An 18,757-nucleotide genomic window follows, 5' to 3' on the forward strand; every position below is an offset into this window, starting at 1 on the left:
AATAGGAAGTGCCTTCAGACCTTCTGTGAGCGGTCAGATAGGATACGGATTGAAATTCTGGATGTCTTTTAAAAGCATAACTACAAGGGCTGCTCCGAAAGTAATGCCTCCTATTTTATGATACTGGCCTATGATCTCAGAGGTGAACATTGGTGGGATGGCAGTAGAGATTGAACCTTTCTGCCAATATTCCATTTTGTTGCTGTGGGACAGACGGCAGTAGAGGGGCAGCCTGACAGAATGGTGCTTGATACGGGAGTGCCTGCGAAGCGAAGGGATGTCATTGAATTCCTCCATGCAGAAAAAAATGGCAGCCATTGGCATTCATTGATGGGTATGGAGACCAAGCAGGGGATGTGAGCACAGTGAGGTGCTGGGTGATGTGAATACAAGCCGTGTTCTGGATGGCCATGCAGATTTGTATGAGTGCAGCATGCAGGCTCTTGCTCATCACTGGCAAAAAAAGCATAGCTAATGGTGCTGCCTATGTTTAAAAATAGTTTTTTTTCAGCTGAGAATTTGCCCTATCAAACAGTGTTACTGTGCTCTTTGTATCGGCTGCCGTTTGCCACGGAAATAAATAGGAGGAATTACTTTCAGAGTGACCTGAGTAGAAGCGAAATGCTTTAGGATTTTATTTCCAAAGGGTCTCTATGGCAAAGAGTGGGATATTGCCACTTTCCCAGCCTGTCCACTGAATATCCTTAGAGAGAAGCAGACCAGGTCGGCACTATAGTTAAAATTCTATCTGACGAAATACCCCCAAACGTTCGGTTCGGTTTTAACGCATGACCTTTAGCACAATAACGCTCCTTACACAGTCCCTGCCGGCCTCCCGCCCCTCGCACACTGACGGCCGGGCTGGGCGCCGCCTCCTTCTCATAGCTGCGAACAGAGGGCGGCGCGCGGGACGGCGGCTGCCCCCGCTCGGGGAGCGCCCGCCGGGGGAACCCCCTGCCCCCCCCCCCCCAGTGGCGCGGTGGTGCCGCCCGCCTGCCCGCAGGTGAGCGCGCGGGGCCGTACCACCGCCGCCCCGCGGGGGGAACCGAGGGCTGTCCTCCCCCCCCGCCCGCTCTCGCACCGCCCTCAGCCGGCGCAGCCGGCCGCGCGTCCCAGCCGCGGGATGGGCTGCGGGATGCGGCTGGCCAAGAGGAGCGCTCAGATCGGTGTTGCGGCCAAACCTCCCTCTCGTCCGCCTCGCCCTCCCCGCCGCGCTCCGCAGTGGTAGTTCCCTTCCCCTCTCGCCGCTGCCCGGCGGCTCCGACTGCAGCAAAACGGAACGTACCATTCCCCCACGGGAGGGGAAGCGGGGTGCGGGGGAGACGCGGCCGAGAGCCGCGGCTGGCAGCGCGGCCCTACGGGCAGCCCCCGCTTCCCTCGCGCGTCCGACCGCCGCTGCTTGCGCGCGGGGCCGCGCCGGCGCCTCCGGACAGCTCTGCCGGTGGGAGGCCGGCGGTCGCGGGGTTAATGGGCCGCCGAGGGGAGAGGGGAGGGAGGTGGGGGAAGGAAGGGCGAGTCCCGGTTCCTCCCCCTGGGTGTGTGTGTAAGAGCGGCGCGCAGCGAGCCGGGCGTGTGCGGGAGGCCGAGGGGCAGCTGTGCCCCGCTCGCTCTCGCCGCCGCCGCTCCCCGATGCCGCCGCGGGGCCGCTGAGTCGGCGCCTGGATGCTCATCACGTCCCCTTCTCCTCTCTTCCCTCCCGCAGGCGGCGGCAGCGGCTCCGGCTCCCTCTCAGCTCCCGGCCGCCTCCGAAGGGATGCTGGAGAAACTCGAGCTCGAAGATGAAGGTAAAAAAAAAAAAGAAAAAAAAAAAAAAAACCGCGAGCGGCGGACGGCCGGGGTGGTGGGGGAGGAGGGAAGGGGCGAACGCCGCCGAACGGTCCGCGGGGCCGCAGCCTTTTGTCCCCGGGGCGGCACGCGTGCGGCGGGGCCGGGCCGGGGCGGCGGGGCTGTTCCAGCCCGGAGAGCTCCGTAGCGACGGGCCGGCCGCCTTCACCTGCGGCCCCGGCGCCGCTTTAGGGGGTGCAGCCTCCCCGCCGTGCCCCATCTCCGCGATACCAAATATAGGCGCTGCCAGCCGTGGCCCAGCTCGGTGAAGCTGCGCGCCGGCTCTTCCTGCTGCTCCTGGCTGCGGATCCCGGCCGGAGCGCTGCCCGCCTTCCCCTTCTTATCGCATCCAGCGAAGCGTCGAGTGTCCCCAGCTTTTCGTCTTTCGGCGAGCTCGGAGCCCGTCTGAACGCTCAGAGCTGCGAGGCGGCCCGAACTTGATAGGAATGCGTTCTCCTCTAGCTGCTGACTGCCGTTACGGAATGTAGGACGAATATTTAAGGAAAACTTTGAAAATAGTAGGCTGAGTCACGCTGTAGAGGTAAATAGCCGGGCTGCTATGCTAATAAGCCGCCTTGGTGGTTAGCAGCGTTGTGGAGAGGTAACACCTCGATCCTGGACTTCCTGTGCATGGAGGAAGGAAACTCCTGGCAGTTGAATTCTATGAGAGTTTGGGGATTTTTCCTCCTTGTTCTTTTCTTTAGGAGTCGTTGCAAAGTTGGATCTGTAACGAAATACTGAGTCCTGAGTGTGATTCAGTGTGAGCATTTGTTGCTAACCTGTAGCTCCCTTGTGGCACTGATTGCATACTTGCAGCTGGACTTTCCTTTTGTGCTTAGAAAGAACTCAAGTTACTGATTTTATTTTTCAATGTGTATTTTTAACCTGGTTACCGTAAATAGTGGCTCTTAAAAGCTGCTGACTCACTAACAGTTAAACCATTGTAAGCCCTTCAGATGTCTGCGTGTCTGCAAAACATGTCAGGCAGGAAGAAATAACCGAAAAAACAAAGTTTTGAAACACTTTCACCTCTTCAATGTAAGCGTGTGTTACTGTGAGGGATGGGGTCAGGGTGGGTGTCCGTACATCTCTGAGAACAGTGAGGTAACGTGAGGGAGTTTGGTGGCTGCTGCTGACTTGCTTTGGGAATTCAGTTGGCTTCCAAAGGAGGGCTTTGTCTGGGGGCATTTGAGGTGGGGGAGCGAGAGATGTTGGGGATCTGTGAAGAGGCAGTGCCTGATGGCACCCTGTGTCCACTTCAGATAGTGTGGGAACTTGGAAAGGTAGCTGTCAGCTGGCGTCAGTACAGACCTCATTCTGTGCCTGAAGAGGGAATGGAAGGCAAGATGTATGTGGAACTGAACTGTGCAGGATGGCTCTACACGAGGAGGCCTGAAGAAGAAGAGTCGCAGCGCATTGAGATGCAGGCGGAAATGCAGCGGCTTACTTGCAGTGCGTGTGTTATGACCTAAATTTTTGCACTAGTTGCTGCAGCTTGTGCTAATATTGGGGGTGGGGGAGTACAGTGGCATCTGATAGTGATAATTTCTTCTTGCTGGATGACAAGTAGTGCTCAGAAGTTGAGAAACAGCTTTGAAATCTTGATAAGATTTAATTAAGTGTATGCAACCACAGTTTGATCTTTTGTCCAACTCCTAGTGAACTTTCTCCAGCAATACCTACATTGAAAGGTGAACTAGAAACATGGAACTTGTTTTGCCTTTGCTTTTGAGTATTTCCTCTTTCCAGTTTGTGTCAGTTGATCATTATCTCGTGTATCAAATTATGCTACAGCTCTCTTGAAACATGGAGGTTAATTAAAAAAAAAAAAAAAGCTGCAAAGTGAGGCTCAATCTGTTCACTGAATGCCATCCAGTATGCTGGGAATGGATTCCTGCTTGTCATTCCCCTTGGAGGTTACACAAATGAGGATGTGAAAGCACAGAAGGCATTCATTTAATTTGGATTCTAATTAAGAGAGTTACATTGGAAAAAGTGATACAGGGAAGATTTATAGCATAAGTTGTAATGTAAGGAAATGTGGAGTCCAGCGTGATGAGATGGCTTCTAAATAAAGGGGGATTTTTTCTCTCCTCCACATTTCATACCTAATTAATGTGGGCAGTGCTACACATGATGCTTTTGTCCCTGAAATCAGTGCTGATCGTTGTCTTTTTCTTTGTGTGTAAAGCATGTTTGGTTAATGTATGTGACAGGACTCCATGGGATCACTGTGACTTACTGGCTGAACACTACCTTGCTTATTATCAGTATTGGCTAAATAATAATACTTCTCTTATGGGATGTAGAAGAGCAAATTCCCATCTCTGAGATGGTGGTTAACAGAGCAGCTGCATTACAGCTGAGATGGGACAGGTGCTGAGGAGAAGGACAAGATAGGCTAGTGAATATTTGACTTATTTGGAACTCCATAAAGGGCTTTTTCCCCAAAATAACTTGTGTAAGAAGCCCAGAGTACCTTTGAACTGGAAAATCTTTCTGTTCAAATATAAAACTTCACTAATGCATGAGATGCTCTGAACTCATTCTGCTCAGTGTTCCTTGGGTGGGGGTGACCTACCTGTGTTTCTCAAGAGGTATTGAAGTTATCTGTGGGAGGCAGTGGAGTTCCTTGTTGTAGCCTGGAATAGGTTAGTGCTGCGAGACCTTTCATGAGTCTGTTACCCATGCTGTGGGTTTGCTTGTTCTGGGCCAGTGCTTAGTTGCTAAAATAAGCAGCTCTTGATGTTCAAAGGGAACCTCCTGTTTTGCAGTTCACGTTCATTGCCTCCTGTCCTGGCACCAAGCTTAGCTCCATCTTCTTCAGATCTTCCTTTCAGGTTCTGCTGAGCCTCCTTGTCTCTGGGCTGAGCAGTCCCTGCTCTCTTGGCTCTCCTCAGTGAAGCTCCAGTTCCTCCATCACCTCTGTGGCCCTTCTTCTGACTCTCCAGTATGTCCACGTCTCTTGTATTTGAGGGGCCCAGAACACCTTACTCCAGGTGTATCCTTCTCTCTGCTCAGGGTTGGTAAGGACACACCTCCTTGTGCTGCTGCTGTTACTTTGCCTAATGCAGCCCAGGATGATGTTGGCTTTCCTGGTGGCAAGGGCGCATGGCTGGCTCGTGTTCTGCTGATGTCTGCCAGAACCTCAGGCCCTTTGCTGTCCAGCAGCTTTCCAGCTGGGTATCTCCCAGCTTGTCCTCATACCTGGGGTTGTTTCTCCCTAGGTGCAACGCTTCGCACATCTCCATGTTCTCGTTTTTCTTCTCCAGCAGCTGCTGATAAAGCAGAACTTAGCAGATGCCAGAAAAATGCATGATTAACTCAGTGAGTCTTTGCAAAGGCAGAAGTTTATTGCGTGGCTCTCTTGTACGTGTGCTTAATTCCTAGTCTGGAAAAAAGAATTCTGCAAACTGCAGGCAGCAGTCCTAGCTTCAGTGTCGTGGAACTGTGTGCTCATTCTTGAATGCTCTCTCCCTTGCACAAAGTAGCACTTAGTTGTTTGATGAGCAGTTTGTGTTAGAGTGAGAGGAATTGCTCATAGTGATGCCCTGGTGTTCATCTCACTTTCTTCATCTCTTGTGTCATGTGCTTGTTATTGGCTATCTCATGAAGTAAACTTTCACCACTAATTGCATCCCCTCTCAACTAATTGTTGTGTCTGGAGTCGTTTCTTCCCCGCTCTGCACATTTTCTGGGAATTGGTTCCTTGCTGAGCCCTTCCTATCTGCCAGCCTCCCACTGGCAAGCGTGTATCTGAACCAAGGTATGACAGTATGTCACTGTGTGCCAAAAATAGTTGCAAGAAGTTGGTAAGAAAATGCACGAGTGTGCATGCTAGATTTTGTTTGAGAATCAGAATCTGGTTAGCAAATCAGTTTAGGAAATACTAAAGATAATTACTCCACAGCTTTATGGTATTTAGTATTACTATTTCATATTACTAGCAAAATATCAGAGATGCTGTGTTCTTTTGCAGCTGTGATTTGCTTCTAATAAATGATAATCATGTGGTTGTTAGAGCTGTTGTTGCTGAGAGCTGAGAAATGGTATTTTGCTTGTGAGCTGTGCCATACAATACTGGGGTACGTAGTGATAATGTTAGGGGGTGTTGTGCATCGCATCCTTCACAGCCTGTTACACCAATGGGTGGGCATAACAAGAAATTATTATGTAGAGAGGATAATTGGGATTAATGGACTCTATATGGTCCTAAATGAGAATTATTTTCTACTTCTGCGTTAGAATTCATTTGTGTTATAATATCTAAGGCATAACAGCAAGTGAGGAGGGAGAAAAATTGTGTTATTTGGTGCCTTTTTTCCTCTGGATGTCTGATTTGATGTAATACTGAATACTTGCATCTGTTCCTACTGAATTTACTCAGCTTTTTTTTTTTTTTTGTCACTTTGCAGCAAAGAATTGGAGAGGATTTTGAGCTTTCCTGTGACAAAACTGTCAAGAGGGGTTACAGAATGAACTTTTGAATATTCCAGAGAAGTTAGCTTCAGTAGTTCATGCAGGAAGTTACGATCAAGTGCTGTGCTGTGCTAGGCAACCTCGTGTCCTTTGTCTGCCACTTTGCTGTGTAGTGACAGCATAGAAGTATTCCCAAAGAAATATTCATCTTCAGAGTTCAAGGATAGAAATTCTACTTCTTTTTTTTTACCTATAATTTTATGCAGGAAGCCTCACTTGGAAAAGCATAAAATAAACTTTTGGGAGTTTTGTTGTCTTAGAGGAGGATCTTTCACCTTGTGCAAGTACTGTATGTGGCTCTTTCTATCAGCCCAGTGCTCGCCAGCTCATCTAGACAGAATTCTTTCTGCTCCTATAAAAGATGCAGCTCTGATTGTACTGGTTAGTTTCACAGTGAGGAAAGCCCCACTTAGAGGTGAGTAGGAAATAACCAATTCATAGCAGCATGTGAAGTCGTAACCAGTCTTTGTCAGGAAACAAACATGTCAAGTGCTATTACCTTTGCAAAAGATGTTTGAGTACAGCAGAAGATGCAGCCTTGTTATACAGAAGATGCTTTTAAAACCTCTGCTTCTGGCCTTGAGAGTAGAGGAGAAAAAGCTTGCATAAAAATTAAGCCTGCCAAAACACTTATTTTTTTCCCCTCATCCATTCCTGGAAACAGTGGAACTGTTCTGTCTGGGACTTCCTAGAAACAGTGGTAGAAAAAAGGCCTATCGTGGCAGCAGTGAGTCCTTATAATTGTTTAGCCAAGATGCAAGCAGCTGAGAACAGAACTTTATAGGAAGTGTTGGAGCTTATTTGTCTTGGTATTATTGCACCTGCACGATGTGCAGGGATAATCTTCCTAGGGAATGCCACGATTAGCTGCCAGCAGGTTGGTAAACTGCTGCTATGTGTAAGGTCCAAGACTTTGAACAGCATAATCTCCGCTTCCTTCCAGGTGCCCTGAGAACACCCTAGCATGTTGATTTGCAGATGCTGAGTTGGCAGTTGGCTAATTCAGTAAGTAATGGTAGAAATAGCAGATATGACATATCAGTGTTGCCTTAGAGATGACTACAAGATGGTGTCTCTTGCTTGAGTCTGCTTGGGCATGCAGCAGTGTGGTGGAGCAAGGTGACTGTTGCCTTTTCCTTCATAAACATCTCAGGAGGTGGTCTGAAATACCTGAATCTGTGAAGGGATGACAGCATAGGTGAAATCATGTTGTTGTGTTGATAGTCCAGTAACCTCAGCTGCTAAATTTGATTTTCGTGGTCAGGTCAGTGCCCTTGGAAAACTTAGTGCCTTTGGGCAGAGCTGGGTATTGAATGAATGGGACTTGATTTAAACTGAAATAATGCCAGTGTGGTAGGAGGGACAGTGGAATATCTGCATGAATTGGCTCAGTGTAATTATTGCTGAATAATCCTGAGATGCTTCTGCTTTCGAATCACCTGCAGCAGGTATGACTGCCTATTTAAGATAGGATTGGCTATAAAGCACACTGTGTTTTGGGTACCTTGAGGCTGTATGTTCACGAGTATTTGTTTGTTTGTGGGGCTTGACTTTAAGTGAGGTCGCTCAAAGCAGCAGAAGTTGTGTTAGGACCTTGCTGCAAGCTATTTACATCTACTGCACTGATCTGAATGCTTCCAGAACTTAGCAGGGTGTTGGGAAGTAGGAAAGTCCAAAATATGCACTATTTGCAGAGGAAATACAGCACTTGAGGTACTGTTTTTCTTAACAGCTCTTGCTCCTTCAAACAAAGCATGCCTGTCTGTACTGAGGCTGTTGGGCTATAGATGCATGCAGTGGTGGGCTTTAGTGGGGCCCTGCTTGAAGTATGAAGACTAACAAAGGACAGGCAGGGAGGTTAGGAGAAAATCTGCCCATGGAGGAGTTACCCCAGTGTGTGATATTAATGTATCGTCCAGTCAATGGAGTACAAACAGAACTATGTTAGGGCAGAGCTGGATTTGGCATTTGGCATCTAGTCTAGTTTGGCATCAAGACAGAGCTTTAGGAAGCCTAAATAACTCCATCCTTTTAGGAGTCGCTCACGTCTGACGTGTTTCTGACCGTGGTGTGGTTATTCTCATGGTAGTTCTGACTGCTGTTCAGATCAGCCTGACTTGTTTTTTAGATGCTGAACTTCACGTGGTTTTTGCTGTTTAACGTAAAGCAATTTGGTGAAGAATTCTACTGGGAGTCAGAATTCACAGAAGTTTAGCTGTAGCAGAGATTAGATGGCAATCCTCAATTTTGCCTTAAGGCAGCTTTCCGACACTTATTACAGTTTTTTTCAGAGGCGTGTTTGCTTTTATTTGTTTTTGGACAAGATTACTGTGCTTTTCTCTGTGATTTAGTTCAGATACTGGGTATTTTTAATGATAATAAACAACCAATTGAACAAAAAGCTTTGCAACGTATGGCCGTCACTTGAGTTCAGAGAAAGATCAGCTTTGGGTCTCTTTGCAGTAATATGTGATGAAGAGAACAATCAGTACAATGTCTGAATCAGGTTCCAGAAAGCTTCCTTGAGTGTGCCATATTGATGTGTGTTGGATCTTCAGTTCTCTGCATAGCTCCAGTCTGTATGTGCTGTTAGGTGAGTCTCTGAAGTGATGTGCTGAAGCCAGAAGACTTCATAAACTATTGAAGTGTGCATGCAGATTGTTAAATCAGAAGATATAGCAATAATAGCTATTTAGAAAAGGTAGAAAAGAATTCAGAAAAGGTTGTTGTGCATAGGGAGGGAATGAGAAGAAATGTGTAAGGAGAAACTACAGAGAAATGAGAATCTTAGTGCTGAATGACTCAAAGCTTCAAGCTAGGGTCTTGCCAGTAGTGGGTCTTGTCAGTAGTCATTCTAGATTTGGGACCAGAAGTCAAAAAGCTAAGGGGGGAAATACCTGAAGTGCTTCCTTTCAACACATTCTATTAGACCTGACAAAGCTGTTTCTATAGCAGATATGGCCTGAAGTCCTTAGGCTTTGCACATGGAAGTTTTTTTTCTTCCTTTAAAGCATTTTATGCTTTCAGTTTACATGGTTAGTCTTCAGTGAAAGGTCTCCTGCAGATTAGATCGTAGCTGTACTCAGTAAGAATATATAGTTGTCTCTTGTGAGGGTGATGGATGCATTTTGAAGATGTTTATCTTGTGGACAATGCTTTGGTTAGGTTGTGACCTTTAACTCTTAACAGTAAATGGGTGTCTGTTCTAAAGTGCCTGCAGACTGTGTGTAGTAGGATTAGTGCTTGCTTTAAAGAAACTGCCATGAAGTCAAGGTTGTTTTTTTGTTGGTTTTTTTTTTTTAACCAGTCTTCCTGTATAGATAGCATTTCTCAGGATACAGGCTGCTTTATTCCTTCATCTGTCATCTGTCCATGCCTTGAACCTGGCTTGAATTCTGCTCTCCAGCGTTATGTTTCCTGATGTTAACATTCAGAGGCTTAATACCATCTTTGGTTTCTTGGGTTGTAGCTGGCATCTCTCAATCACAAGGAGCGTGTTTGCATTCCAAACTGGCAATGCTTAAAATTAGATCCTTGTTTGGGATGCTCAGGGAAAAACCATACTACCTGTTGTCAAGGAAAGAAATGAATTATGAGGCTGTAGGCTGATGTTGCTGCCTCTGTTCACAGAAGCGCAGTGATTTGGCTGTAATTGAGGTACAAACCTGGCCTTGGCCTAAGTGATGCTGGGCTATTCCAGAGATGCACAGTTAAACTTCAGGGGGCTCACAAACAATGCAGCTTTTGCTTGTAAACGAGTAAGTTTCTCTGCCTGCCTGGACAAGAAGCTTCAGAGCTGCTATGATTAGCTCCGGAATGTGGAGTGTCTTAAGCTGCTTGTTGCTTTCTGTCTGCCTCAGATCTCACATTATTTGCTTATGCAGCCTGCCAGCAGAGAGCAGCGGGATAAAGGAAGTGTTGACTGCTTACTTGGACATCCTTCACTCCAAAGCTCAGAAACAGAACTCAGTGCAGGGTTTTGAAGTGAGTGATAACAGCAAGGTAGGCTGAAACCAAGCTCTGAATCTTGCATTTTTTTCAGGCAGTTATTTGCATGACTTTTCTCTTAGATGTCTTAGCTCTTACTAGGTTTGGAGAAGCAGAGATACTTAAGCCTCAGAACCAGAAAAGCGAAGCTGTCTCAGGGACTGATAACCCTTCTGTTCTGCACTAAGGCAGCTGCTGATATTTGTCTCATTCTATGTTTAGGATCTTAGGAAGAGGGGACTATACAAAATCCCAGGGTTGCTTTGTTCTGTTTAACCTGCTTCTGGAGTTAATGGTTCTGTGACAGCTGCAGTGAGTTTCTGTTTGTTTTTGTTTGGTTTGTTCTGGTTAAGCACACGGTGCCTTTTCCCTACTTACAGTTTCATATATGAAACGAATAGCAGTAGGATAGTTCTTTCTGAGTGGATCTGTTATTTGGTCACTTACCTGATTTGTGCTCATCTGACCGAGCATTTTTTTTTTTTCAGTTCTGGTATTCTTTGAAAGATACCATTAACTCTAAGCCATTTGTGAATTCATTTTGAAGATAAACTTTAAATTCTGGTCACCATTTCTAAATCTTCTTGCAAACTCCTGGAAGCATCTCCTAGTTCTGTTTCCGAGATTGCTAATTAGAACCTTGAATTAAAGGAAACCTTGATTCTCTGAGTCTTTTTGCAATGTTTTCCCTGTGAAGCATCAAACTACTGGTAAAAGCCCTTTGTTACTAACTTAGAGACTAAAGCAGTATAGCAACTAGCTCTGTAGTTAGGGTTTCTCCTGTCTACATATGTGATAACCTTGCCTCTGCATTGAGCAGCCCCTTGTGACAAGGGGAGACAGCATCAGAATTACCTTAGTGATCTGGAGTGATGCAGGAGTTGCGCAAACTAGAGTTGGGAATGGTTTTAAACTGAGACAGGGGAGGTTTAGGTGAGATATTAGGAGGAAGTTTTTCCCCCAGAGGGTGGTGATGCACTGGCACAGGTTGCCCAAGGAGGCTGTGGATGCCCCATCCCTGCAGGCATTCAAGGCCAGGCTGGATGTGGCTCTGGGCAGCCTGGTCTGCTGGTTGGTGACCCTGCACACAGCAGGGGGTTGAAACTGGATGAGCATCGTGGTCCTTTTCAACCCAGGCCATTCTGGAATTTAAAAGGCAGGCTGATGTGCCAAAAGGAGTAGATGCAGGAAATCCTAATTCTTTTTCAAGTGCCATAAGAGAAGTCTTTGTCTCAAGATGTGGAAAGCTTGCTATTCTACATGTAGTTCTTAACCTGTCCGTGTACCTATTCTTTTCCTCTTGTTTCATGTATTTCCAGAACCTCCATTTGTGGGATGACCTATGCTAAGAGGGCACAGTTTAGGCTTTCTAATAGTGCCTGTGTGTGCTCCTGCTTTCTCAAATCCTCCTCCTGTCAGAAGTTCTGTATTCTCATTGCAATAAAGAATTCATCTTGAATCACTGAAACTGCTGATACTGATCTGTAGATGCACTTCCTATCGCGTTGTATCTGGGTGTCTTACATCTGTGAACTTAATGTGATCTTTCCTTAGCTGCCAGCTCATGCATTCTTTTACACTGGGATGGGAAGCATCCAATCTGCAGCTTGTGTGTCGTGTAGCCTGTGGCTGCATGAATAATGCTGCTCTGGAAGTTTGCTGTGTGGTCTGCCAGGGTATCTTCAGTTTCTCTGCAGCTTTCAAAAAGAAAACACTTCTTGTTTCTTTCTTTGCATCCTCTTCTTCTGTTTCTTTGTGTATGAAATCCTTTTGGCTTATCATAGAACAATCCATTGCTTTCTGCATATCAGACTAAATCACTTCTACAGTCACAGCTAGTCCTTTGCTAGCCTTTCTTGCTCTGTTAGCAGCAAAGCAGTTCCAAGCCTGTTCTAAAAATGTAGTGATTTATCTCCTGCCACTTACAATAGGCATCTTTGTAATCATCTCTTTCCACCTTTTCCATTCTTTGTTACCACTAGGTTTTAACACCCACGTCCTCAGTCAGATGATCTTTTGGCAGTGTTTGGTTGTTGTGGGTTTTGTTTTGGTTTTATTCTGAGAATAGCTTCCTCATGAACGAGCATAAATCAAATGATGCAGTCCAACACCACTTCTTGTTCTGTGCTCCTCATTCTTATGCGAAGTCAGTATTCTTTTCCTGCTGAGTCTGACATTGATTCTGCTTCTGGTGTCTTGTTTCTTGTCTGCTGTTTTCGGGGCTCCTGGCTCTGGAGCAGTCAGCTCAGCAGACTGAAGCCATGCCCTCTTACTGCTTTGTTCTGTTACAAAATCCATTTGTTGTACACGAACCAGTTGCTGTTTTCACTGTGAGACATATTGTTCTTATACAGATTACTGTAAACGTCTGTTAACCAAGTATCTAATTACCTTAGCTGGTTAAGGAATAGGAGGATGACTTTGTTAACACCTTTTAGTAAAGCTTATCAGCTTAATTGTATCGATAAACTTCACCTGATGGTGAGGAGCAGGGCTGCTCCAGGGAGTGCTCCTCCAGCTGTAGAGATGTGGTTGAAAGATGAAAGGAAACAGTTTGCATGGGACACATGCCCTCCTTTCAGATGCTCCCTGAAACCACATGTTAAACTTGGTGTGACTGGATACCAATGCAGAAATAAAGAGCATAATATATCTATAACGTAGGTGTTTGGTTTTGTTTTAAGATGTTATGTTGTATTGTTGAAGCTGGAAGACACGTGTGGCCTAGGATCTCATTGTTGGGCAAATCAGACGTGATGGACCACAGGAAAAGGCACCCTATGGTTTGCAGTAAACACCTCCGAGAAACTTCCTGTAGGTTTCTATGTGACAGCATTTGGAGGCTTTTCAGTATGTGCTGACCATATGTGTTACTGCACGTTCCTGTTCTCCATCTGCAGGCACTTCTTCTCCAAGGCATTCCAAAGAGAAGAATTCTGAGGGGGAAGCTGCAGGAGGAAAGTGTGGTGATAAAGGTGTGAGTAGATTTGAAGGTATCTGTACAGAAGACCTGAAGAATGGCTTTAGGAATGCTGTGGAAGTTTCCCTTTCATATATGGGTGTTCAGGTGCTAGCTCTACGTTCTCCTTCTAAATAGAGGGTTAAACTTAGCACCAGGTTCCACTGCAATCTCTGAGTCAGTGTTGCTCAATAGTTTATCCGTGTTTTTCTAAATAACAGCCTTTAAAAAACAAACAAACACGTCTGATGTTGTAGTGGAGTGGGAGAGAAGAAGGGAGTAAAAATTACTTGCGCTTAAGTACCTGTGGTTGGGGAGTATGTTTGGGAAAAATACATGGATGGATCATTTATGCTTTAAAGGGTCTTTACCTGTAAGAATAGCTGAAACGATGATACGGAGATACTTGAACTTAAAAGAAGCTTTATGGCAGGGCTCAATCAGTTGACCTCAGGTGCTTTAATTTTCAAAAGTCTGTCTCCTTTCAGGTGGTTTCTACTTCTGCTCTGCTTATCAGGAGTTGTAGAAGGGAGGGTTGGGGATTTGGGCTCTTCTGCCTTTGCCTGTGACTTCTGGGGAAGGAGTGCACATGGACAGTGTCCACCTGAAGATTTATGAGAAAGTTATCTTGCAAGAAATAGGCTTTCATGTGGAAGCACCAAGATGGAAATGCGTGATCAATCATAGTGCACTCTTTTCCCAATCCCTGCTCTAGTTTGAGATGGCTCCTGCTGGGAATCTGCTGTCTGTGAGCAAGGAACGTTCAGATAATGAACTGTAGGAAGCTGCTGTTTGGCTGGAGGCAGCATCCCGACTGGTGCTATAAGCATAAGCTGAGTTCCAACAGATGTATTTCCCCAAGGCTTCTCTCCAAGTGCCTTTGCTGTGCCAGGGTAACTGTAATTGTCTGGTGCCATTCCATCTTCACACTTAATGCAGGAGTTGTTACAGAATCAGCATGAGAGGCATACGTCGGCCATCTGACCAAGGAAGGAGGAGGAAAATTGAAAGGGACGGCAAAGACAGTGTGTGCTTGGCACTGCTACAGTTTAGTTCAGCTTCCAAGGAGAAGCGCTTAAGATCTTGTTCTCAAAATTACTGTAGCACGTAGTCCTTCTGTGGTGTGGTGCAACTTGGGGCATCCATTACTGTAACGGTGCTTCTGCTAACGAGGCTCCTTGTGCAAATCTAATTCTGGATACCTCAGTCACATCAGGCAGGAGCAGAGATTCTGTATGGCCTCTTGTACATGTAGTATGCATCACTGTGCTATCTACTTCTGAGCACAGCACTGATTTGTGGTGAAAGGGAAGAATAGCCAGCATATGCAGCTAGCGCTGCTTGTTGGGCAGATGGTCTTCCATGCAGAGAAGATGTGATGTTTTAAGTCTAAGTAGGAAAGCATTTGTTCTCGTCTGTCTGAAGGGAGTACTGCTTTGCAGATACGGGGTAAGGCTGCAGTAGCTTAACAGCTGCAAAGAATGAGCATTTAACAAAAAGCAAATTAAGCCAGACCTAGAAGATAAACAGGTAATAGATTAGAAATATCTTAATGGAGATTAGGGTATCTGTATTTGATTATTTGCATTTGCAGCATGATGGTGGTTGTATATAAACAAACTGTAAGTCTGTCCTCTTGAAGGTTAGAGGAACTGTGAGAAGGCTGTGCCTGGGCTGCCTGTGCTGTGCAGGAAGGATGGGTGTGGAAGTGAGCTCACAAGGTGTACCAGGTCTTCAGCTTGAGACCGTCTCTCCTTTGAGCAGCTGCACAGGCTGATAGCTCACATCCAGTGTGTGTAAAAAGAATTGACCTAAGGCAGCTGTAAGTAATCCCAGCTAGCTGAAGTGTTTGGAAGGTCTTGGAATATATTTTCCAGTAGACACTTGATGGACCAATTTAGAACATATGAGGTGGATCTGTGCTGCTTATGTTCTGTGTGTTGGTAGCTAACACAGCAGGGCATTATACTCTACTATAGTATAAGGGTCTTCTGTAGAAGTAAACCTCAGTTCTAGCTGGACAATTGGATCCTTGTTGAGATTCTGGTTCCCTAGCTATTTTTGAGTCTTAAACACAACACTCACACATAGCTGCTGTGTGTGTCTCAAGACTTCTGACTAACCATCCCTCCTCAGTGAGGGAACTGATTTCTTTGTGGTGCCTGAAGTGATTTGCCTAATGCAGATGTCTGAACTGGAAGGCAAAACGGGAAGGCAGGGTGCGTGGCACTGGGCAGGTGCTGCTAAGTGGGTGATGGTGATGTGAGGTCTGGTAGACAGCATGTATTTGGAGAGTAGGAGTGTGTGCTATATGAGAGGAGTTTTTATAGGCAGATCCTTACAGTGCTGCTCCATGCAGAGTTCTTAATGTTGCTGCCGTTAGCAGCCTCAACTGTTTGAGCCTGGCAGCGTGTCACTACAAATCTAAGCGCAATTACTGCACTTGCTATAGGAATATATTACATTTGCATAACTGTTGGTTTAATTGTATTGAGCAAAGATGTGCTCTGCTTAAGATTTTCTTCAACTAAAAATAGCTGATCGCTTTGCAGTTCATCAATTTTCTGATGTCTTCCTATGCTTGTTACTACCTGCACTGTGCTTATTTGCCTAGAAAGTAATGTTGTTAAGACAACAGGATCTGTAGGAAGTCGAGCTTCAGAATGAGAACAGAATTTCCCTGGGCACCTGTGCCTATGGCCATTTCTGGGTACGCAGTGAAAGTTGTGGAGAGCCTCTGTTTCAATCAGCATGGAAAGGACTTGGTCTGCAGTGGGTTTCACAACTGCTGGAGCCTTGCTTGCCACAGCTGTTAGAAGGTATATAATGAAAGAAGCAGGAGACTAGAAGTTGCAGAAGGGAGTTTGCTGCTATGTAGAACTGCTGACTGTTGCAGCTCTTGTGGTGCTATGGAAAGGCATGGTAGTGGACTGTCTATCTGATGGTTACTGATCATGTTAGTACCCAGTCTTACTTGCTTACCACTCCAAGCCTGGTTCTCATTGTGTACAATCCCGTGGGAAAAGACCTGAAAGTAAATAAGGACTGTAAGAGTTGCGTTTGTGACTGTAGGGCAAACCTTGTCAAACTCAGCCTTGTTCAACGTCATTTGCTGAATCCAACAAACGAGTTTCTTCTGCTTCCTCACAGTTAAATTCTTCTGTATTCCTCTGGAAGTGCTTTTTCGTACTGTTTGGGTTTCAGCTGGGAATGGACTCTTTCCCCACCCCTGCCAAGAGTAGTGGAAGCTGGAGATGAAGAGCTTGGTTAGTATGTAGAAGAGACCATCTGTGTATTAGAGGAGCTGCTTAAGGGGGAGGTTCAGCTTTGATTCTATAGAACTGGATTCAAGAAACTGTGCTGAGCTACTCTGGCAGTATTTTCTCTAACAGTAGATAATTATGTTTGAGCAAATACATCAAACAAGGAGTTTTGGAGCTGATTGCTTCCTAATGCAAAGTTCCTTGGTTAGTAGTTATTTCCAGTTTGTGGGGTTTTTTCACTCTGAAAAAGCATAGTGTATGCCCAAGTTCTTCCTGCACATTTATTACAGGGCTTAAAGGCTGTCTGGTAGAGATGTTAACTTTGTCTGAGTTCTGGGTACCTGCTGTGAATAACGGAGGGCTGAATTGCTTTGAGAGCATAATTAATAATAATAATACAGTTAACAACATACTGCAGCAAGTGTAGAGATTGCATGTGTATACATCTAAACTCAGACAAAGGCAAAGCTGATTTAAGTTTATGTAGGCTGGATGCTGACTCCTGGCTACAGACATACACGTTTAACAGGGGAAAAAAGCAATCAGACCAAATGGATCCTGACTTCATGACTGATGGTGTGATGTTTGTGATGTGGTTTGTAAGGTAGTTTGGGTAGAGCGATGTGATTGTGTAACCTGCCTGCTGCCTCTTCAGGAGATGGAGGGCTCCAAAAAGTAGGCTGGACAGAAATGAAATCAGAGCCTTTCTAATATAAGGAGCTTGAATTAGTTAAGCCTGACACTATTTTAATTTCAAACTGGCTTTGTCTGTACGTAATTGCAATTCAAGTACTCAGTATGCATATTCAGTATTTATTAAAAACCAAATGCCTGAATTGTAACTGCTCTATACTGAAATCCCTTCTCAGCAAGGGAGAAAAATGCACTTTGTGCTGTTTAATTTGCAAGGAAAGATGAACAAAATGCAAAGTGCAGAACTATGAACTGTCTGTCTAGATTGGAAAGTGTGAATTTGAGTTTTGCTTGAGGGATGTCCTTCTGCAACGGTGTTGAGTTGATTTGGCATGCTTTTAACTTCTTTTTTTTAAGGTTCTTTAAATAAAACAAAATGTTTTTACTTACAGCACTTGAAGAATCGGAAAGTGACATTTATGTGCGATTCATGAGGTCACACAAGTGTTATGACATTGTTCCAACGAGCTCTAAGCTTGTTGTTTTCGACACTACGCTACAAGTGAGTATTCTTCTTTCGGTCTGCCCTTCCTTGCAGTTCACTTTTTGAAATGGGGTGTGTTTCCTGAGTGTTAAATGAAGTATTGTCTCCTATAATGCTGTACTTTGAATATGAGAACCCCATGTTGTTTCAGCCATGTCTTTCACATTGTGGTGGTGGAGGATCTTGGAGGGTGGAGGGGAGGGGGAATTCTAGCTGAACAGAGTGAGAAGATATAATTGGCAATTGTGATCACTGATGAGATTCTGAAAACCCCAAATTTATATAATTCATATCTGTCAATTTGTGGAAAGATATCTTACATAGAGCTCCACGTCCAAGAATTAAATTTCCAGGTGCTCTGAGCCTGTTCCTGCTATATTGTTGAGATAAGTTAGGACTAAAAATGGGTGGCTTAATGATGCAAATTACTGCATTCTCCAGAAAATTTTTGTTTTCAGCTTTTCTTTTTGGTTTTAATCAGTAAATCATCATCTGCTAGGCTCTTGGCTCTGTGGGAAGAGCTTATTTGCCAAAAGATGGCAATAGCTGCCTGCTGTAGAGATGGGTAATCTGTTTTGCACTGTGGTGGGATGCTGTGGCTTTCTTTATTTCCTTGATTTTTGCAATCAGTGTTTTTTGAGGTGGATTTTTTTTGCTCTCCTTTTAATGATGTTCCAGTTCTGGCTTAAATAAGCACATGAAGTATTCTTGGGCATGGAATGTACCGCTCAGACTACAGCCTTCCACTGTCAGTAAGAACATTTAATAGATCCTTGATCTCAAAATGTTCCCAGAACCATCTTGTGTATCAGATAATAACGTAGTGCAAGATCCTTAGTATTGTGGGCTAAAAGATGGAAAGCCTACTTGCACAACAACAGAAAATAATGTGATACTTGAGAACATTGCACACATTGACTTCTCAGCTGTCAGTGGTCACCTGGGCCAAAGGCTTGAGCTGCATCATCGTTGCAGTTAGAAAGATGAACTTTTCCTCTTTATTATGAAAACCAGTTGGTGCTGGAGCCAGTGGGGTGAGTCACTCATTCCTTTTGGGTTCCCCGAATC

At 45.2% G+C, this 18,757-nt stretch overlaps 1 protein-coding gene across 2 annotated transcripts in view; it reads left to right on the forward strand.

Moving 5' to 3' along the window:
- The window catches only part of PRKAG2 (protein kinase AMP-activated non-catalytic subunit gamma 2), a gene marked incomplete at both ends in the record, with an annotated part of 186,445 nt that overhangs the window by 145,383 nt on the left and 22,305 nt on the right, over positions 1-18,757 (forward strand). For both annotated transcript variants that reach the window (XM_079538075.1, XM_079538076.1), the window contains 2 exons: positions 1,703-1,784; positions 17,598-17,707. In XM_079538075.1, coding sequence (XP_079394201.1) covers positions 1,703-1,784; positions 17,598-17,707 — 192 coding nt within the window. The remainder of the gene's footprint in view (positions 1-1,702; positions 1,785-17,597; positions 17,708-18,757) is intronic.

This window comes from Tetrao urogallus, assembly GCF_951394365.1.
Source record: "Tetrao urogallus genome assembly, chromosome: 7".
In the NCBI taxonomy this organism is placed as follows: Eukaryota; Metazoa; Chordata; class Aves; order Galliformes; family Phasianidae; genus Tetrao; species Tetrao urogallus.